The sequence below is a fragment of the Lontra canadensis genome, unplaced genomic scaffold, assembly GCF_010015895.1.
Source record: "Lontra canadensis isolate GAN:19392208 unplaced genomic scaffold, GSC_riverotter_1.0 scaffold74, whole genome shotgun sequence".
In the NCBI taxonomy this organism is placed as follows: Eukaryota; Metazoa; Chordata; class Mammalia; order Carnivora; family Mustelidae; genus Lontra; species Lontra canadensis.
In genome coordinates this window covers 9581521-9602504 of record NW_022631068.1, presented here as the reverse complement: position 1 = coordinate 9602504, position 20984 = coordinate 9581521, and the positions used below count along the sequence as shown (strand labels likewise).

The 20984-nt window shown below is 35.6% G+C and overlaps 1 protein-coding gene across 6 annotated transcripts in view; it reads right to left on the bottom strand.

The window, feature by feature from the left end:
* Positions 1-20984, bottom strand: part of LOC116881433 (anoctamin-3) — a 284096-nt gene that overhangs the window by 107516 nt on the left and 155596 nt on the right. For all 6 annotated transcript variants that reach the window (XM_032881227.1, XM_032881226.1, XM_032881228.1 and 3 more), the window contains 2 exons: positions 15605-15763; positions 383-483 (listed from right to left, as the gene is read on the bottom strand). In XM_032881227.1, the coding sequence (XP_032737118.1) occupies positions 383-483; positions 15605-15763 (260 nt within the window). The remainder of the gene's footprint in view (positions 1-382; positions 484-15604; positions 15764-20984) is intronic.

The following is a 20984-nucleotide window of genomic DNA, read 5'->3' as shown; positions in this document are numbered from 1 at the left end:
AGAAACACTCTCTTTGCTTACAAATGGATGCTACATATACATCCTGCCTTCCACAAAAACAGTGAGAGTTTATACCCACCCATATGAAATAAGAACTGAGACTGATCTTGGAAACAGTAAGTCAAATTCTGAAAACAACCATTTTTCCCTCCCTCTAGGCCAGTCCACCTAGAAATGTTATAAAACATCCAAGGGACCATAATTTTTTATCACATTTGGCAAACATATTAGGAGGAAAAAAAAATTGTCCAAGATATTCTAACATTTGGAAGTAAAAGCTCTGTAGAAAGAGTTAATTAACATTTGTTTCTCTGAAGTTTTGCAAAGAACAGAATAATCTTTGAGATACATTGAGATAGAGTGAAGTAAAATTTGGAAGTACCTGAAGGGCATCCTGATATTGAGCCTTTCTGCATACTTGCACAGCGTATCCCACGGAATATGAATTTTAATAAACATGATATCAGGGTTTGCGACAGCTGGCTGCAAAGGATAGAAAGGCAGTTATCATTATCTAGAATCAAAGTTGATGATATTGTGCCATGATCTGATTTGAAAAGAAAAAACACTGTCACCTTGTCACCACATACATCATTGTCACTGATTTAATCAGGATTTATATGAATAAAAATTTGTAATGCAGAAAAACCTTCATAAAAATGTAATAATGCCATTGCATATAAGAATAATTTTTCTTATATTGACTGTTACCAAGATCCGGAATACCCAACCAGAAAAATCATGAGCCAGTTAGGAATCTGAAGTTATTCTTGTTGGAAACTTTATCATCATTCTGCTCAGAGGGAAGAGAAAACACTCACAGCTGCCACTAATCATTCATTGATTCATTCACTTACTCTTCTAGCAGATTTTATTGAGTAACTACTACCGGCTAGGTCCTATGAAAATCCTGGGAGAAAAAATGGAGTATAAATCATACAAGTCCATGACCCTACAGAGCTGTCAAATTTGCACACTTAATTTAACCTTTTAGTCCAGAAGAATTGAAGTGTTTTTGATACACACAAAAGGTTTTTAAGCAGAATCAAGTGTGCATTGAAATGATTAATGGGGCTTTTAACAAAATTCTAATTCTTTTTTTTTTTTTTTAATTTTACGGGCTCCCTGCTGAGCAGAGAGCCCAATGTGGGGCTCGATCCCAGGACCCTGAGATCATGACCTGAGCCGAAGGAAGAGGCTTTAACCTCTGAGCCACCCAGGCGCCCCGACAAAATTCTAATTCCCAGAATTGGATTCCATTGTTCTGAATATTTTGTTCATATTATTAATAGAGAATCAGCTGCATTTAAAAAAAAAGATTTTATTTATTTCTCTGACAGAGAGAGAGAGAGAGATCACAAGTAGGCAGGGGGGGGGGAAGCAGGCTCCCCACTGAGCAGAGATCACCACCTGAGCAGAGGGCAGAGGCTTAACCCACTGAGCCACCCAGGCACCCCTGCAGCTGCATTTTGAACCAGATAATTATCAGGATTCTTAGATGTGTCCCACTAAGCTAAAATAGGTAACTATACAATTGACTAGTTTGGTCTTACATATCATTCATGGTCATATTCTTTTTTTTTTTTTTTTTAAGCCTAGACAGTTTTTTTTTTTTTTTTTAAAGATTTTATTTATCCCTTTGACAGACAGAAATCACAAGTAGGCAAAGGCAGAGAGAAAGAGAGAGAGAGAGGAGGAAGCAGGCTCCCTGCTGAGCAGAGAGCCCAATGCAGGGCTCGATCCCAGGACCCGTGGATCATGACCTGAGCCGAAGGCAGAGGCTTAACCCACTGAGCCACCCAGGTGCCCCTAGAGCCTAGACAGTTATTTTCTCAAGGTCCTGTACTATCTGAGGCCCACATAGCAAGGAGGATGAATGTGACTATTCTAGGAGTGAATTCCACAGAGTTTACCCTTCGGATGGTTATTGATGCTAATATATAAAAGAACAATTGTGTTTTGCTTTCACTTATCAAGGTTGGCAGGTTAGACACAGCTGGACTCTATTTGATCAGCACTGTTCATTTAAATTTCAGGTAGATGGAACTTCTCAAGAAACATAATCATCTTAAAAGCTCAGAAGTATGGAAGAAATTTATCATTTTAATTTAAAATCACATATATTTTATAATTAAACTACACAGTTTTATGTCCACACATTAATATATTCATAAATTTATAATCAATACATTATATCCAAAATATAGTCCTGGGGGTGCCTGGGTGGCTCAGTGGGTTAAGCCTTTGCCTTTGGCCCAGGTCATGATCTCAGAGTCCTGGGATCAAGCCCCACATCAGGATCTCTGCTCAACAGAGAGCCTGCTTCCCCCTCTTTCTCTGCCTGCCTCTCTGACTATTTGTGATCTCTCTCTCTGTGTCAAATAAATAAAATCTTAAAAAAAATATATATATATATGCATATATATATATAGCTTATATTTTAGGTGTGGCTGATTTCATAAGTTTGCAGAACAATATTTCAAGTATGTATCACCAATATTTAAAGAGTATTCTTAGAAGACCATGGAGCAATCATCTGACTGATACTCAGATATAGGGGGCATCATTGCCATAGGACAGGCACTTTCATTGAACAGCATTTGCTAAAGTTTATTTCCCAGAGTACTATGAAAAAAGAGGCAAGATATTCCATGGTCAACAAAATTTTGGGTTTCTCGCCAGAGGACTTGTGAGACACTTTAATATGTGTGTACTTGCTAAAAATATCCAAGAAGGTGATAAAGTAAACTAAATTTCCAAAAATTTGGGCCATGCATTATTTTTTTCTTGAGAGTTTATTGAGGTACTCATATTTTACAAATCATCATGGGAAAAATAGCAAAACATGCTTTCATATAAGTATAATTTCCAAAGAGCTTTCCTACTTTGAATATGCTTGTTTTAAATTACAGGTAAAAAATGTGGGAATTAAATTAACAATGACAGAAGAAGACACAGTATATGTTAAATATTAACAGGCCTTTGAATTTAGACCACATGCACCCCAATGTTTATAGCAACAATGTCCACAACAGCCATACTATGGGACGAGCCCCGATGTCCACTGATAGATGAATGGATAAAGAAGATGTGGTATACATATATAATGGGATATTACCCACCCATTAAGAACAATGAAATCTTGCCATTTGCAACAATGTGGATGGAACTGGAGGGTATTATACTAAGAGAAATAAGTCAGTCAGGGAAGGACAAATACCATATGTTTTCATTCACGTGGAACTGGAGAAACAAAACAGATAACATTGGGGAAGAGAAGGAAAAAATACAATAAGATAAAAACAGAGAGAGAGGCAAACCAGAAGAGACTCTTAACTACAGGGAACCAATTGAAGGTTGTTGGTGGGGGAATGGGTAATTGGGTGATGGGTATTAAGGAGGGCACTTAATGTAATGAGCCCTGGATGTTACATGCAACTAATGAATCACTAAATTTTACCCCTGAAACTAATACTGCACTACATGTTAACTAAATTGAATTCAATAAAAAAAAGGGAAAGGTTTTTGTGTAGGAGTGATAGATCAAGAAAATCTTTCTAAAACACACAAAGCATAAGCATTTAAATGACTCCTTCACTGAGACAAGTGAAAGAAGAATTTCATGTTTTATTATAGTTTTTCCTGCTTTAGTCATACAAAAGTTCTTATATTCAAACTGATAACAAAGGTATTTCTTTTGAAATTATGGTGCTGGCTACTGGTGTTACACCAACTTGCCTTTTCACTTACCAGGCACAACTTAAAGTTCTTCAATCCTAACTGCCTACTTAGGAAAAAAAAAAAAATCACAGGGTATGGTAGACAGAACAAAGGGTTTGGAATCACAAAGACTTAAGCACAAATTCCATCTTTACCATTTACTTAGCTCTGTGAGCTTGGGGAAATTACCTTATCTCTCTGATCCTGTTTTCTCTCCTGAGAACTGGAGATAATGATCTTGACTCACAGAGCTGTTAGGAGTGTTATGAGAGGCTGGACACAGAAACTACTCAAGTATAACAGGATATCCAGAATTGTTCATTCTCTGTCAAGAGCATGCTTCTTTAATCAGACGTGAGCCAAAATAATAACTAATTTCAAAACTTCACTAGAATCTTTCTCTCTCACACTCTCTTTCTCTTTTTTCTCTGTAATTCTTTATCCTTTGGTTGTGTAAGCCTTCAATAATAGGCCTCTTGAGTTACACAATTATAAAACCAGTAACAACCTATATTTGGGGAAAATTCTAGAGTAACTAGAATCAAGTGATTAAAGACTAATATAAACTGGATATAAATTGTAATATAACTGTATTTCTGTGGACTAAGGTCTCTTTGGAAGATGTCTCTTCCTTTATGTGTATTTAAATTATCCTATACCTGTATGTTATAGCTAGTTCCTAGGGAGAAGTGGGCTCTTTTTTAGCAGCTATAAAGAGAGAGAAAATGACACCCTAAAGATTACAGAAAACATATCAAGTATTAATTTTCCTCAGATTCTGGAAGAGAGGCCTCTGTGAAATGAATGAGTCTAGACACAGACAAAAACCAATCTATCCCAGACTGACACATTCTAGGCGTGGAATGATTTAAGACTGAGTAACAAGCCTTTGAGAAATGCATTGATGTTTGAACATTACATTCCTTCCAATGGTACCATGTGAGTTTGAAAGTAGGGATCTCTATTGTGGAACACGCAGCTCCTGGGACAAAAAATGGTCTTTCAGGAGCTGGACCTTATTCTAGTGTGAATGGAGATCTCATTCTCATTCAGAGCATCATGGTTCCTGAAGCCTAGGCATGTTGGTTGCCAGAGTACAGTTGTGGCATGAAGAAGGTGTGAATGACACATGTTTTAGGAGAGCTATTAGAAGGTTTAACTCCCACAGCAGGAGAGCTTGGGTTCTATTCTACTAGGTGTGTCCTGATTTATCTTACCTTACAGTATGTATAACCAGAGTCGATCACTCTCCTCTTCCCCACAGCTCCCACCCTGGTCTAAACCATCATCATCTCTGGCTTAGATTCCTGCAGTGCTGTCCACCAGAGCCTCTGCTCACATTCTTGCCCCCAATAATGTATTCATAGCATAAGAGCCAGAGTAACTCTTTAAAATAGAACTCAGATCATATAACTTCTCAGAACCCTTTGGCATTCAGAGTGAAAGCCAAAGTGTTTTCAGTGACCTACACAGCCTTTTATAATCTTGTGCTCAATATCTTGCTAATCACTCTCTCCTACTACCTTACCCCTCACTCATTCTACTTTTTATCTTTCGGTCACTTGTTACAACTTCCTTGTCCTTGCCCCATCTTTCTCACCTTCTCTATTCTTTTCCCTGTTGTATTTATTATCTTCTAATACGTGAATCTATTTATTTATGTTAGTGCCATGGAAGAAGTGATCTTCATTTTATTCATTTATGTTTACTAAGCACTGAGTTCCATGCTGGGCACAGAGTAGTCACTCACTAAACATTCGTTGAATGGATGAATGAGTGAGTTAACTTATTTTAAGTACACGTCCTATGTAACTTGTACCTCACCAAGAGATGATGGAAACAAGAATGCAAATAAACCAGAATTATTCTGGAAGAGGCATTATGTCAAAATTCAAATTAGCATCATGAATAGCTGGCATAGCACTGATTATTAATTCATTCCTGTCAACCTTTAAGATGTGAAAATATCTAATACACTTAAATAAAAGAGATGCTTTAGAAAGATGTTTCTACATTAATTCTTCCATCAAGGAGTGAAATGTCAAGCTAAGTGCACATACAGCTAGAACATTTCTAATTTTGTATGTCTTAACTTTAAATATATATAGATCTTTTTCAAGCAGCATGAACGGTCTTCTTTTATAACCTCCTAAACTTAATTTCTCTTTTGTTATACCTCTACTTAAAACAAAACAAAAGTAGTTTCATGTTCTCGCAGCTACTGAGCAGGGGGTTGGTGAAGGGACGGTGTTGCCAGGGAGAAAGATAACCTTCCCCCTTGGAATCAAAAGCTCCCAATCTGCTGCTATTCTGTTAGTTCTGATGAAGGCAGCCTTTTCGGAGGGAACAAAACACCCACCGCCTTCACACTTCACATTATTATTTAATTATTCCATCCAAAATTCCCAAGAAGTAGAATATTCACTTTTGAGAGAAGGAATTTAAAAACTGAGTTTTTACAAAGTCACTCTCTGCGAGCTGGTGGCAGAGAGCTGAAAGAAAACAGAATGTGGTAGTTGATAAGAGTAGGTCTAAGAAGACAAATTGCTCATACAACCTGAAAATGTACTTGGAACACACGCACAGTTACAGATCATCTACCTATTCATTTACATGGCCTTCCAATATGAATCCCTATCTACTGGTGATGTGATCATCTAGAAATTGTCCATATGAACGTGTGATACAAAGAGGATTTGAAACCTGTTCTCTGCCAGACTCAAGGCTTAGTTCTGGTGAATGTAAATTTAAAAACTGGGAACTTGGTGCCTGAGGGATACTCCTATTTTTCAGCTAACAAGTCTGATACTTGCTGACATGTTCATAATTTCCTTTTCTCTGTCCTCGTATCACAAGCCCTTTCTTTTCCCTCCCCTCCCTCTTCTCACCCTCTCCTCACCCTTCTTTCCCATCACCATTTAAGCATCTCATATAAGAAAAAAGAAAGAAAGAGAGAATGAAACCTCCTAAGAGCTCTTGCCCATCTCTGGCTACTGCTTTTCATCCTCCCACCCACAGGGTAACATTTGCTGCTGTCTCTGCTTTTCCACTCTTCAAACCATGTCCATCTTGCTTGCACATCTGTCTCCTCAGAAAGATGACTCTCCTTGCTTTCACCAAAGATTTTCACAACCTCCAATGGAACGAGCCTCCTTCTTGTCTTACTGGACTGCTCAGTGGTACGTTACCCTGCTAGTCCCTTTTCCTTGTGACTCCTCTTCTCTGCCTCTTCCATCTACCTCCAACTCCTTCAAATGTCTACTCTCCTCTCCTACATTTTATAGGCTCACCCCTAGATTCATTTTCTTTTCTTCTCTCTAGTGGCTTCATCCTAATATGTGGCTTATATTACCATCTATGTTCTAAAGACAAAAGCATTAACTTTCAGTTCACACTCCTCAGTGGGCTCTAACACAAACTTCAAACATTTTCTACTTATATTTCTCAAAGGTCCCTTAATTACTAGCTTACGATCTTTGTTCCCATAATCCCACTCCACTTTCTCCCCCAAATTAGCTCTCTTCTTGTCAAAAGTAGTTTCCTACTTGCTATTCTTTCTGCCAGTAGTATTCTGTCCCCTAATTTTCCCATGATGGACTCCTTTTCATTTATAACTCTTTCGGATCACACATGCATACATAACCACCTAGCCACATTCCCTATATAAGTTATTCTGTTTAGGGGCACCTGGGTGGCTGTCAGTTAAGCATCTGACTCCTGATTTCAGCTCAGACCATGATCACCATGGGTATAGGATCAAGCCCCTTGTTAGACTGCATGCTCAGTGGGGAGTTTGCTTGAGATTCTCTCCCTTCCTCTTCCTCTTACCCTCCCCCAACACATGCAAACTCCTGCTAGTTCTCTTTCTCTAAAATAAATAAAACTTAAAAAAACTTTAATAAATTATTCTGTTTTAATAATTGCACTACATTTCTCATTATGCAGTTTTTCTTGTTGATTTATGGTTTCTCTCCTCCTATGAGAACGTTACCCATTTTTGTCTATCTTGATTCCCATTTATCTTCAGAATATAGTATATAATAGGTACTTCATTAATGCTCCTTGAATGAAATCGCTCAAGCCACAATCCTAAATTATCCTTGAGATCTTCCTTTCTTTTCCTATCATAACCAAACCAAGTATCTACATTTTAACTTAAATATTTATCAGATCTCTATCTTCCTCCTCCCTCTCTAATGCCATCCATGATATCTGTGCATTTAGTCCTACTCTTCAAATCTATCCCCTTCTCAGGATTCCAAGGTATCTTCTTAGAAAACAAATATGGTCATGATCCTGCCCTGCTTAAATTTTTTTAATAGTTCCCCATTTTTCTTAAGAAAGTCATCAAAAGTCTTATACTTCTAGGTGTAATTATTTAGCCTTCACCATTCTTTCCATACTCATCTAGTACCCTTTTATTCTGGTATTAAAAAATGCCAGGGTCCTTCCTCCCACTGCCATCATGATAATCAATTGATTCCTATGATGATGGGGTTTCGCATTAATAGATTAAGAGATCCCCAGGTGATCAGAATGTGTAGTCAGTACTAAAAACCATGTCTTGCCTTTTATTTGACTTATTTCAGGTATTATCCATTTTTAAACTTCAAAGATTATTTTTTTAATTTCATTTCTTCCCTTCCTCTAGTGTTCCCTCACCCTCCAGACTAGATCACTGCCCTTGAAATAAATCTTTCTAGGATTACTTTTTTTTGGGGGGGAGGGATCACTTATCACAAATTGAAATTATGAAAGACTGACTCCTATGAAGTGTAAATTTAATGAAAGTCTACTTACTGATTGGATCCCCAGTAGCTTGAATAGTATGTGATAAGATTATTTGCTGAATAAATAATTGGAAATATGTAAGCAAAATAACTAACAATATTATAATTGGATGTATGTATAAATTGCACTGGGAACAGATGAGGAAATGATTGATTACATGGAGGAGAAATCATGGGGAAATAAAATCTTATCACAAGACTGAGTTCATAAAACTTTTGTAATAAATACTTGTTGGTTGAATTACTCTAATGATATGGATATTCTGGGTTAAATTTCCCAGAAAAAAAAACAAAAAAGGGAAACACAATTAAAGGAGTCAATAGAAATTGAGACCAGAACTCAACTTGATCAATTCTATAGCACTAGACAGTGTGTGAATAAATCCTTACCTTGTAAAGAGTCAAGGCATTGTAATGTTATTTTATATATATTTTAAAAGTGTTAATAAATACAAATACTTCAGTTTTCTAGGGCATCCTCAAATTATAATTCAGTATATCTTTATGTGTTTCTTAGAAAACTAACAACAGGAGCTGTCCCGTGAGAAAAAAGGGGAGGAGGCTCCCATATCATATGTAAGTACCTGTGAGCACTCTATTTAACTGACATTGATTAGCAAATTACATAGATATTTAATCAAAGAAATCATCAACAATTTTCACCTTGTCTGTCCCATTTTTTAGAAAAGTAGTTGAATCACACTTGTAGTAATTTAGAGGCACCTCAAAAACTTAATTTAAAAATTGTCTTTGAATAAGGGAATGGCTAATTAAATCCCCAAGTTGTAACACTATACACCTTACAAAAAAGATGAGCTGGATCAAAATATAATGGCAATTTAAAATATTCATAGTACATTGTTAAATTACAGATTGGAGTAGTAGACTAGTATGTATAAAATGACTATTTTTTTTCTAAAAAATGTATACATTTTATATATACATAGAAAATATCCTGAGGGACTCCTAGCAGAATAAAATCAAGGTATTAATAGGGCTACTAATAAAGAAAAGGACATGATTTGGGAGATAGTAGATGTAAACTTTGACTTCTTACTTTGTACATTTTTATACTTTAAGTTTTTCACATTAAGATCTTTTTCTTTTGTAATATGATAATTATGTGTTTAATGGATGTTTTTTAGGACTGTAGGGGCTTAACTAAAATGGCAAGAGGTTTTTGTTTTTGTTTTTGATAAAAGGAGTATGAAAGATATGTTTCTATCTCCTTTCTCTTTATCTACTATTTTTTTTAAATGGACATTGATAGTTTTATTGTTTCAGTAGAAAAAAATAACATTCTTTAAAGAACACTTTAAAACAATCATTCAAGGAAAAAAAGTTGTCAGAGATAAAGAAGGCCATCTCATAATGATTAAGAAGCCAATTCTCCAAGAAGACATAACAACCTTTAATGTGTATGTACCTCATAAGAATGTCAAACTGTGTGAGGCAAAACTGACAGAACTGCAAGGAGAAACAAATGAATCCACTGTCACAGATGGAGACTTCAACAATCCTCCATCAGAATTAGCAAACCCAACGGGCAGAAAACCAGTAAGAAAATCATTGAACACGGGGCACCTGGGTGGCTCAGTGGGTTAAAGCCTCTGCCTTTGGCTCAGGTCATGATCCCAGGGTCCTGGGATCAAGCCCCACATCAGGCTCTCTGCTCTGCAGGGAGCCTGCTTCCCCCTCTCTCTCTGCCTACTTGTGATCTCTGTCTGTCAAATAAATAAATAAAATCTTTAAAAAAAAAAAGAAAGAAAATCGTTGAACTCACAAACACCATTGATCAAGTAGATACAATTGACATCTATAAAGTACTTCATTTACAGCAGAATACACATTTTTCTCAAACTCACATGGACCATTCAAGAAGATAAATTATATTCTGGGCCATAGAATGTATCTTAACAAATTTAAAAGAGTAGAGATCATGTTACAATGTCTGCTTTCAGACCACAATGGAATTAAACCAGAAATCAATAACAAAAAGATAACTGGAAAATCTCAAAATATATGTAGATTAAATAACACACTTCCAAATGACACATAGGGCAAAGATGAAATCTCCAGAGGAAAAAATATTTTCCTTCTATGTGCAAGTGTAAACACAATTTATCAGTATTTAAACTATCTAAAATTTAAATACAGTGAAAGTTGCGCTTAGGGGTAAATTTATAGCATTGACTGCATGTATTAAAAAAAAGAAGGAAGATTTAAAGCCAATAATCTCAGTTTCTACCTTAAGAAACTAAAAAAAAAAGAGGAAATTAAAATCAAAATAAGTACATCAGGGAAATACAAATCAAAACCACAATGAGATACCACCTCACAACAGTCAGAATGGCTAAAATTAACAAGTCAGGAAATGACAGATGCTGGCCAGGATGCAGAGAAAGGGGAACCCTCCTACACTGTTGGTGGGAATGCAAGCTGGTGCAACCACTCTGGAAAACAGCATGGAGGTTCCTCAAAATGTTGAAAATAGAACTACCCTATGACCCAGCAATTGCACTGCTGGGTATTTACCCTAAAGATACAACGTAGTGATCCGAAGGGGCATGTGCACCCGAATGTTTATAGCAGCAATGTCTACAATAGCCAAACTATGGAAAGAACCTAGATGTCCATCAACAGACGAATGGATAAAGAAGATGTGGTATATATATACAATGGAATACTATGCAGCCATCAAAAGAAATGAAATCTTGCCATTTGCGACGACGTGGATGGAACTAGAGGGTATCACGCTTAGCGAAATAAGTCAATCGGAGAAAGACAACTATCATATGATCTCCCTGATATGAGGGAGAGGAGATGCAACATGGGGGGTTAAGGGGGTAGGAGAAGAGTAAATGAAGCAAGATGGGATTGGGAGGGAGATAAAACATAAGTGACTCTTAATCTCACAAAACAAACTGAGGGATGCTGGGGGGAGGGGGGTTGGGGGGGTGTGGTTATGGACATTGGGGAGGGTATGTGCTATGGTGAGTACTGTGAAGTGTGTAAACCTGGCGATTCACAGACCTGTACCCCTGGGGAAAAAAATATATGTTTATAAAAAATAAAATTTAAAAAATAAATAAATAAAAAAAATATATAAATATAAAAAAATCAAAATAAGTAGAAAAAAAGAACAAGAATTTAGACCATATCATAACATTATGTCAACAATACTTTAATAAAAAAGAATTAGTGGATAAACCAGTAAAATTGGAAACAGAAAAAAAAAACAACAGAAAAATTGGTAAAATATTTGTTCTCTGAACAGATCAATAAATCATTAAGCCTTTAGACAGCTTACTAAGAAAAATAGAGAAGACACAAATTATCAGTATCAGAAATGAAAGAGGGGACTTGACTACAGAGCCCATGGAAATTAAAAGGTTAATAAAGGAATATTATGGTTCACTCTATGCTCACATATGATGACCTAGATGAAATGGGCCAGTTTCTTTAAAGACACAATCTGCCAAAATTCACATACAAAAAGTACACAATCTGAATGGGTCTGTATCTATTAAAGAAACTGAATCATTAATTAATAACTTTCCAAAAGAAAAAACACCAGGCCCAGATAGGTACACTGATGGTTTCTACCAAGCAGAGAAATTGTGCCACTTTCCTATAATGTCTTTCAGAGTACAGAAGTGGAGGGGAAACATACTAACTCATTCTATGAGGCCAGCACTACACTATTATTAAAATCATACAAAGGCACTACAAGAAAACAAAAAACAAAAAACTACAGACCGATATCTGTCATGAACATACACACAAAATTTTTTAACAAAATATTGGGAAATAGAATCTAACAATGTATAAAAAGGATTATATATCACAACCAATTGGGATCTATCTTAAGTATGCAGGCCATTTCAATATTTGAAAATCAACTAATGTGATCCATCATATCAACAGGCTGAAAAGGAAAAATCATATGATCATATTAATAGATGCATAAAAAGCATCTGACAAAATTCAATATCCATTCATGATAAAAACTAAGTAAACTAGCAATAAAGTTGAACTTACTCAACTTGATAAAGAATAGTTATAAAACACCTACAGTTAACATACTTAATGGTAAGAAACTAGAAGCTTTCCTACTAAGATCAGGAAAAAGGCACCTGTTTACTCCTTTTCAACATTATACTGGAAGTACTAGCGAATACAGTGTGGTATAAAAAGAACAAAAATGGTACATAGACTCAGGAGGAATAAAGAAAACTCTTTTGTTCTCAGATGACATAGTTAGATGACAGAGACATGTAAAAATTTCAAACAAATCAACAATAACAACAAAAACAAATCCTGGAACCAATAAATAATTACAACAGGATTTTTGAAGATGGAAGGTTAATATATACAAGTTATTGCTTTCTTTCAGCAATGAACAATGGAATTTGAAAGTAAAAACACAATACCATTTACATTAGTACCACAAAGATCTAATTACTTAGGTATAAATCTAAAGAAAACATGTACAATATCTATATGAGGACAACTATAAAATTCTATTTAATGAGGTCAAAGAACTAAATAAGTGGAGAGAGATTTCATGTTCATGGATAGGAAAACGATATTGTCGAGATGTCAGTTCTTCTCAACTTGATCTACAGATTTGTGCAATGCCAATCAAAATTTCAAGTTATTTTGTGGATACTGACAAAGATTATGGAGAAGAAAAAGACACAGAATAGTGAACACGATTTTGAAGGAGGATAACATATTTGGAAGACTGATGCTACCTGACTTCAAGACTTAATAAATAACTACAGTAGTGGAATTAGTGAATAAGTACGCAAGTAGAAAAATGGAACAGTATGGTGAGCCTAGAAATAGACCCACATAAATATCTACTTGACTTATGAAAGCCAGGTAATCTTTTGCAGACAATCAAAGGTCAAACAATGGAGCAAAAACCGTTTTTAAACACATGATGCTGGAACAACTGGACATCCACATGCAAAAGCTATCTAAATAAATCTAGACACAGTCCTTACACCCTTCATGAAAATTAGCTAAAAATAGATCAAGACCTAAATGTAAAATGAAAAACTATGTAACTCTTAAAAGACAAAATAAGAGAAAATTTATATGACCTTGGGTATGAGGATGCTTTTTAAAATATAATACCAGGCTGAGCCTGGTGGTGGGTATTAAGGAGGGCACGTATTGCAAGGAGCACTGGGTGTTGCACATAAACACTGAATCTTGGAACACTGCATCAAAAACGAATGATGTATTTTATGGTGACTAACAAGACAATAAAAAAAGATTAAAAAATTTAAAAAATAAATTTAAAAAATAAATAAAACACCAAGAATACAGTCCATGAAAAAAATTGATAACTTGGACTTGCTTAAAATTAAAAACTTCTGCTCTGTGAAAGACAATGTCAAAAGAAATGAGAGTTATGGATATTGGGGAGGGTATGTGCTATGGTGAGTGCTGTGAAGTGTGTAAGCCTGGCGATTCACAGACCTGTACCACTAGGGCTAATAATACATTATGTGTTTATAAAAAAATAAAAATATTTTTAAGAAAAGAAAGGAGAAAACAAGCAACAGACTGAAAAAAATGTTTGCAACAGACACATCTGATAAAGAACTGTTATTCAAAAATATATAAAGAATTCTTAAAACTTAACAATAAGAAAACAAACAGCTGAAAGGCCTTAACAGATACCTCACCAAACAAGATATATAGATGACAAATAAGCACATGAAAAGATGCTATACATCATACGTCAGGAAAATGCAAATAAAAAAAAATGAGCAACCACTATCTACTATCCTACTAGAATGGCCATTATTCAGAATACTGGCAGCAGCAAGTGCTGGTGCGGACTTGGAGCAATGGGAACTCTCATTCATTGCTGGAGGGAATGAATGTAAAATGGGACAGCCATTTGGGAAGATGGTGTGAAGGTTTCTCACAAAAATGAACATGCTTTTACCATATGATCCAGCAATCCACTCCTTGGTACTTACCCAAAGTTGAAAACTTATGTCCACACAAAAACCTGCACAAGGATGTTTAAAGCAGCTTTATTAATAACTGTCAAAGCCTAGAAGCCACCAAGAGGTCCTTCAGTAGGTGAATGAAGAAACACACTGTGGTACATCTATATTATGGAAAAGTATTCAGCACTAAAATGAAATTATCTATAAAGCCATGAAAAGACATGGAGCAACCTTAAGTACATATGACTCAGTGGAAGACATCAAGCCTGAAAAGGCTACAAATTGTATGATTCCACTATAAGACATTCTGGAAAAGGTAAAACTATGGAGACAGTAAGAAGATCAGTGGTTGCCGGGAGCTGAAGGTGGCAGAGAGAGGCACAGGCAGAACACACAGGATTTTTAGGACAGTGGAAATACTTTGTACTATACCATAGGGTAGATACATGTTATTCATGTTATTGCACATTTGCCCAAACCCATATCATGTACAACGTCAAGAGTGAACACTATTGGACTACAGGTGATAATAATGAGCCCATGTAGGTTCATTAATCCTAACAAAGGTATCACTTTGGTACAGGGATCTTGATGATGGGAGAAATTCTGTGGGAGCAGGAGCTCTATGGGAAATCTCTGTACCTTCTTCTCAGTTTTGCCATCCTAAAATGGCAAAAAAAAAAAAATAATAATGCCCTTAAAAAAAATAAAGTCTGAAATAAAAATAAAAGCAATAGGAAAAAAAAAAAAAAAAGATTGAGGAGGAACTCATTTACAGTTCCAATATTGAAACCCAGACATTAACGGCTTGGCACTCTTTCAGCATTTTTCTTTTCGTCGGTTTTATACTTTATATAGGTATAATGATTTCTTTTTCAATTTGTGAAATTGTAAAAATAGTTATGCCCTTTGAAAAATATTTAAATTTACGGAAATGTGTAAGTAAAAAAGGAATACACATTTAAATGGGACCGTACATATGTATTTCTTTTACATTTGGTAGAAAATAACTATGCATTTTATAGAAACATGTGCTATACACTTCCCATGCTAAAATATAAGAGATTATATCCCTTCTAGCCCATTATGACACAAAACAAGTGTTATTAAAGCACCTACTTCCTTTTCCAACATCAGGCCTTCTGCTCGGAGGTTCTTTTCAAATGTGTTTCTTTTGTCATATTGTATATTTGACTTCCTGTAAACCAGGATGTAATCAATCCGTTTTTTGCCATCTTTAAATAGAAGTCCACTGGATGCTATGTAATTCATGTCATTCTGCAAATAAAACAATGCTTGTTAATAGTGTAGGTTAGACAAGCACACACATTTTGGTTTCAGTCACTTTGGTTTGGATACAGGCAATCCAAAAGCAAAGAAAAAAATGTGTTGTTTTACATTCCAGTTATAAGACATGGAAAGATGATTAAAGAAAGTTGCAATCTATAATAGGAGACAAGCTAACAAGTGATGTTCCAGAATTTGAAATTACATAGTCTCATACCAGAAACTGGTTCTCTGATGTTGGCATCAGAATGTGTATGTTTTATTCAATAAGGTCCTATAAAAATAATATCAGCTAGCATATGTTGCATATTTATTCAACATCAGTCTCAGACATAAGTGCCTTACATGTTTGATCTTATTTAATACTTACAACTCCCATTTCAAAAATAAAGGCACGAAGTCTTAACATAAGTACTGAAGCCAACATAGCTTCCAATATTAAATAATACTTAGAATAGATACTATTTTCTAAACCTATGTTCAACAACACTAAACCAAACAATTCCTGAGCTGCTTGCTCCCCAAATACTTGTTCACAGGATATAAATCCGTGAGCCAACTGAAAGAGCTTACTTACCAAGACTAATCACTTTCTCATCAAAATTGCTTTAAGGCCCTCCCCTTGCTGCGCCCATCCACCCACACTATTTTTTTATAGACTGGCCAATTTTCCACCAAATTCCTGCCTTGCAAGACTTACCTGACCTGCCAGCTGAGGCGCCTGAGTGATCCGCCACATTACAAATGACATCACATAACTCCTCTCCCCAAGACCCTTACCCCAGTCTATTTTTCTTGGCACTTACTAACTTCTACCATGTTATATAACACTAAACAATATATTATCTTTTGTTTGCTGTCTGCCTTGTCCTACTAGAGTAAAAACTGTATCAAGGTAAGGTTTTTTTTTTTTTTTCATCATTTTGCCTCAGAGTATTCCAGACATCTAATCCAGTATCAGATACATAGTAGGCATCAATAAGTATTTGTGGGAGGAACAAAGGAAGGCAGGAAATATCCATAATCCTGTGTATCCAGGTAAGGCTGACCTCAAGGATATAAGGCCAAGAAGAAATCGTGTTTTCATTTCTCATCCTCTCCCCTCCAATACTTAAAACAACTAAAATTATTACAGGTTAAGATAATCGCAAAATTACAGCAGAACTGCAATAAGCATGGTGTGCCCTTTGCTTTATACCCACTTCGTTTATGACCCACTGTCTCCAGACATCTTTGTATTAATTTAAACAAGGACTGGGTTAATACAAAATCATATACAAATTTTCTTCTACATTTTCCTTTGCTTGAAGTATACCATCCACTCCAGTCCATTATTAAGGGTCATCTGAGTCTTAGGGTACTAATAACATATTTAATCCCAGGTGAAGGCAAAAGTCCTTCAGTGAGAAAACCTAGAAGTAAATGAATGGTTGGTAGGAAAAATAAAAGAAAATAAGATAGTTTTTTATTTCATTTTACGTGCTTTTCATATTTTTTTATTTTTTTAAGATTTTATTTATTTTAGAGAGAATGAAACAATTGCAAGGGAGAGGGATCACAGAGGCAGAAGGAGAAGCAGACTCGCCGCTGAGCAGAGATCCTGATGCGGGGCTGGATCCCAGGACCTGAGATCATGACCCAACAGGAGGCAGATGCCCAAATGATCAGGCCACCCAGGCGTCACCGTGCTTTTCATATTTTAAAAGCAGCATGGACTGAAAGTGGAACCCTGTCAGATACTGTTACCCATTGTTCTAAGTCTAAGCAAAACAAACGTTCAACTCTCCCAGAGAAACAGCTGCCTTACTCTCAAATAAAATCAATATTTTTTTTGTTGTTTTTACAATAAGTGACGTTAAGCATTATTCACAGCTTTTGTTTCTGAGTGAATGTGTTCTCAGTCAAACTATATTAACTAGAATTCTAATTTATTATCTAATTATTCTATGACTTCTAAATTATTAATGATGAGTTTCATTCAGGCCAAATGAAAAATAGTGATCAAAATGGTAATAGATAAGCATGGAGAAATTTGGAAATCTCTTCTGAATCTTTTAAAAAATGTTGTATAGGGGTGCCTGGGTGGTTCTGTCGGTTAAGACTCTGGCTCTTTATTTCAGCTCAGGTCATGCTTTCAGGGTCTTGAGATCAAGCCTTGCATTAGGCTGTAGGCTCAGCATGATGTCTACTTATTCTCTCTTTTCCTCTCCTGCCCCTGCCGCCCCGTGCTCTCTCTCTCAATCCATCTAAAAAATAAAAATAAATAAAAAATAAATCTTTTAAAAAATTGTATAGCTTCTATATAATTCTAAGGCTACAGGCATTATATTTTATTTTAATAGATATATGGCAAACATTAACCAATATATTGATTAATCATGTTCAAACCTTAAAAAGCAGAACTGGCAGGAAATTCATTCCATATATCATTGTATCTAGACACCAAAAGAACAACTTCTTTAATTGTTTGATATAATAATGTTCGTTCGAACATGAAATCAAGACTCATCTCTTAAATTATGTGGAATAGTGAAATGTCTTTCAATTACAATATAGATGCATTTAATTTAGAAACAATTTTCATGTTTAAGAATCCCAGAAGACAGAATAAAACTAGTTTTGCTCAGAATAGCTGGGATGCTGATCATCCATCAGGTACCTTATCTTTTAACAGTTCTGAAAACAACTTAATTATTTAATGCATTACAAACCACAAAGCTCAGGTACTTTCCAAAAAGCTGGCCTCTCTAAAGAATATTTCGACAATATGCATGTTACGGCTCATGCTGAGAAAGAATCCTTTGCAAAGATTTTAGCACATTTTCAAGTAGCAACAGAAGTCTGTATTTGCATGAAAATGCATTTTAGGGTATTTTTCAAATAAAATTATGGTAGTAACTGCCTGTCTGTGAGATGCATATATTTTTCAGTATTTGTTCTTTTCAAGCTAACAAGAACTTATTGAACACCTAATATATGCTAGGTATCGTGTTAAACCTGGGGGATAAATGTAAGAGGACACAGAAGACTTTCAGGAAATTTAGCATACATCTGGAGTGGTAGGCATGTGGACGTTTAGTTACAATGCTATCTAACATGTGCAGGAGTAGAGGCCTGAGCTATGGGGTTGAAGAACGTCAGGGTGTATGAGAGGAAGATGGATTAACACGTGCCAGGAGCCAGTAAGGGTCATGTTGTCTTGGTGAATTTATCACAGTCCTCTGTCAGGCAGATATGAAATTAGGTCAGGTCATTAATCTGCAAGTGATTGCTGACTGATTACATGGTTACCATACTTTTGAGTTAGTATAATTCAGTATGATATGCTGGTTACGGTACTGGTATCTGTATCAGACAGATTGGGGTTTTAATTAATTGTGTTCTTAGGTAACTTAATCTCACCTCTCAGCTTCAATTCACAGAGCTTTTCAGGGAAGATAACAGTATTATCAACATTGTACGATTATTGTTATGACTAAATGAGGTAATGCACACAGGCTACTCTCAATGTTGTCTGACCTTTTGATATTAAAAAAAGTCAGCTATTATCACAAAAAATAAGGTAAAATATGTATGCAATGTATTAATTTGTTTTGGGATCTGTCTTGTTTTCTGATTATCCAAATGACTCTTTCTAATTTTTTGGAAAATTATCTTCTTCAGGACAAAAACAGATGGAAACATAGATAAGTAATCCAAAGGATGTTGGTGTGGATATAGAATCAGAGCAAAGGAAAGCAGGTATCCTTTGCATATACTTGTGAAACAGCATTTATAAAACAAAAAGTGCAATAAACAAATGCATAACAGTGAATTATTACAAGAAAAATACCTGTATAATTACTAAGTCAAGAAACAGAACCCCCCATCTCCTTCAGAAGCCTCCTTACATCATCTTTCTTAGTTGTGATGTCCTCCCTCTTTATGCCCCTCCCTAGAAGGTAGTCATAATCCTATTGTTTATGAAACTAATTTCTTGCCTTTCCTTAGTTTTATTATCAAGGAACATATCCTTAAACACTATATTTTAGTTCTGTCTCTTTTCGAACTTTGTGTAAATGCAAATATAAAATGAATAAACTTTTTTGTCTGGCTTCTTTCCTGTTACATTATGGGTGCGCAACATATCTCCAATTTTCTTGCATTTGTAGTTCGTCTTTTTTCACTGTTATATTATTGTATAAATACAAAAAAAACCTTATTTATGTTTTCTCTTAACAACTGCTATTCAGGCTGTTTCCAGTCTTGGCTATTAAAAATAAAGCTATAATAAACATTCATGTGTATATCTTGCAATACACATATGCATACATTTCTATCAGTATGTACCTAGGAGAAAAATCGTTGATTCACAAGAAAAATTTGCTTTCAACCCCTCAGTATGCCACACAACTCAGAATGGAGCCCATGTGTACAGAGTCTAATGCAATTTCTGATGTCTTTTAAGATTTTATGGAACATGGATGGTTTTGAATCTTCTTGATTATTGAGTCCCGGTCTTAGTAAGTTACTAAGTAACTTAGTAAGTTACTGGTCTCTACTAAGTTACTTTTGCTTAAAAATGGACTTGTTTTGCCATACTATGTGGCATGAAAACCTATAGTATGCATAGGTTTCAAGGGCTGTCAATATCTACTCCCACCTCCTATAGTCCTTTTATCCAAATTTTGCTATTCAGAATGCAATCAGTTATTGTCATGCCCTCTTCCTGGGTATTTCTGTTTCTGTTTGGATTTAGAGAGAGAGAGAGAGAGAGAGGGACATGTGGGCAAGGCATGACTCTGGCTCAGAAAACTGGTGTTTTTAAGGGCAGTGGATGCTCAGTTTCCTTCGCTGTGTGGCCCTTGCAATCCAACATTTCAGATCAATGATGGGCCAGGCTAGCCCAACTCTCCACTGTGATTTGGGTAGCCATTAGGCTGGTTTCAGCTCTTAAGGCCAAGTGTCTGTGTTTCATGCTTGTGCTTCTTAATCTTTTCCAAAACTTCAAATAATGAAAATCTTTTTCATTACTTTTTAGCAGTGGTGTTTGTTTTTTGTTTCTGTATCGTTTTTTGGCAATCATTAATGAGAAATTCAGAAATGACTGTATTGATGTTTATAGTCTGATGCCATGTTTTACTCAGAAGTTCTAGCTTTATGCTCCTTAATCAGAGAAAAATCCAAACATCCTTAGTATGTAACTATAATTTATTTTGGAGTTAAAACCATT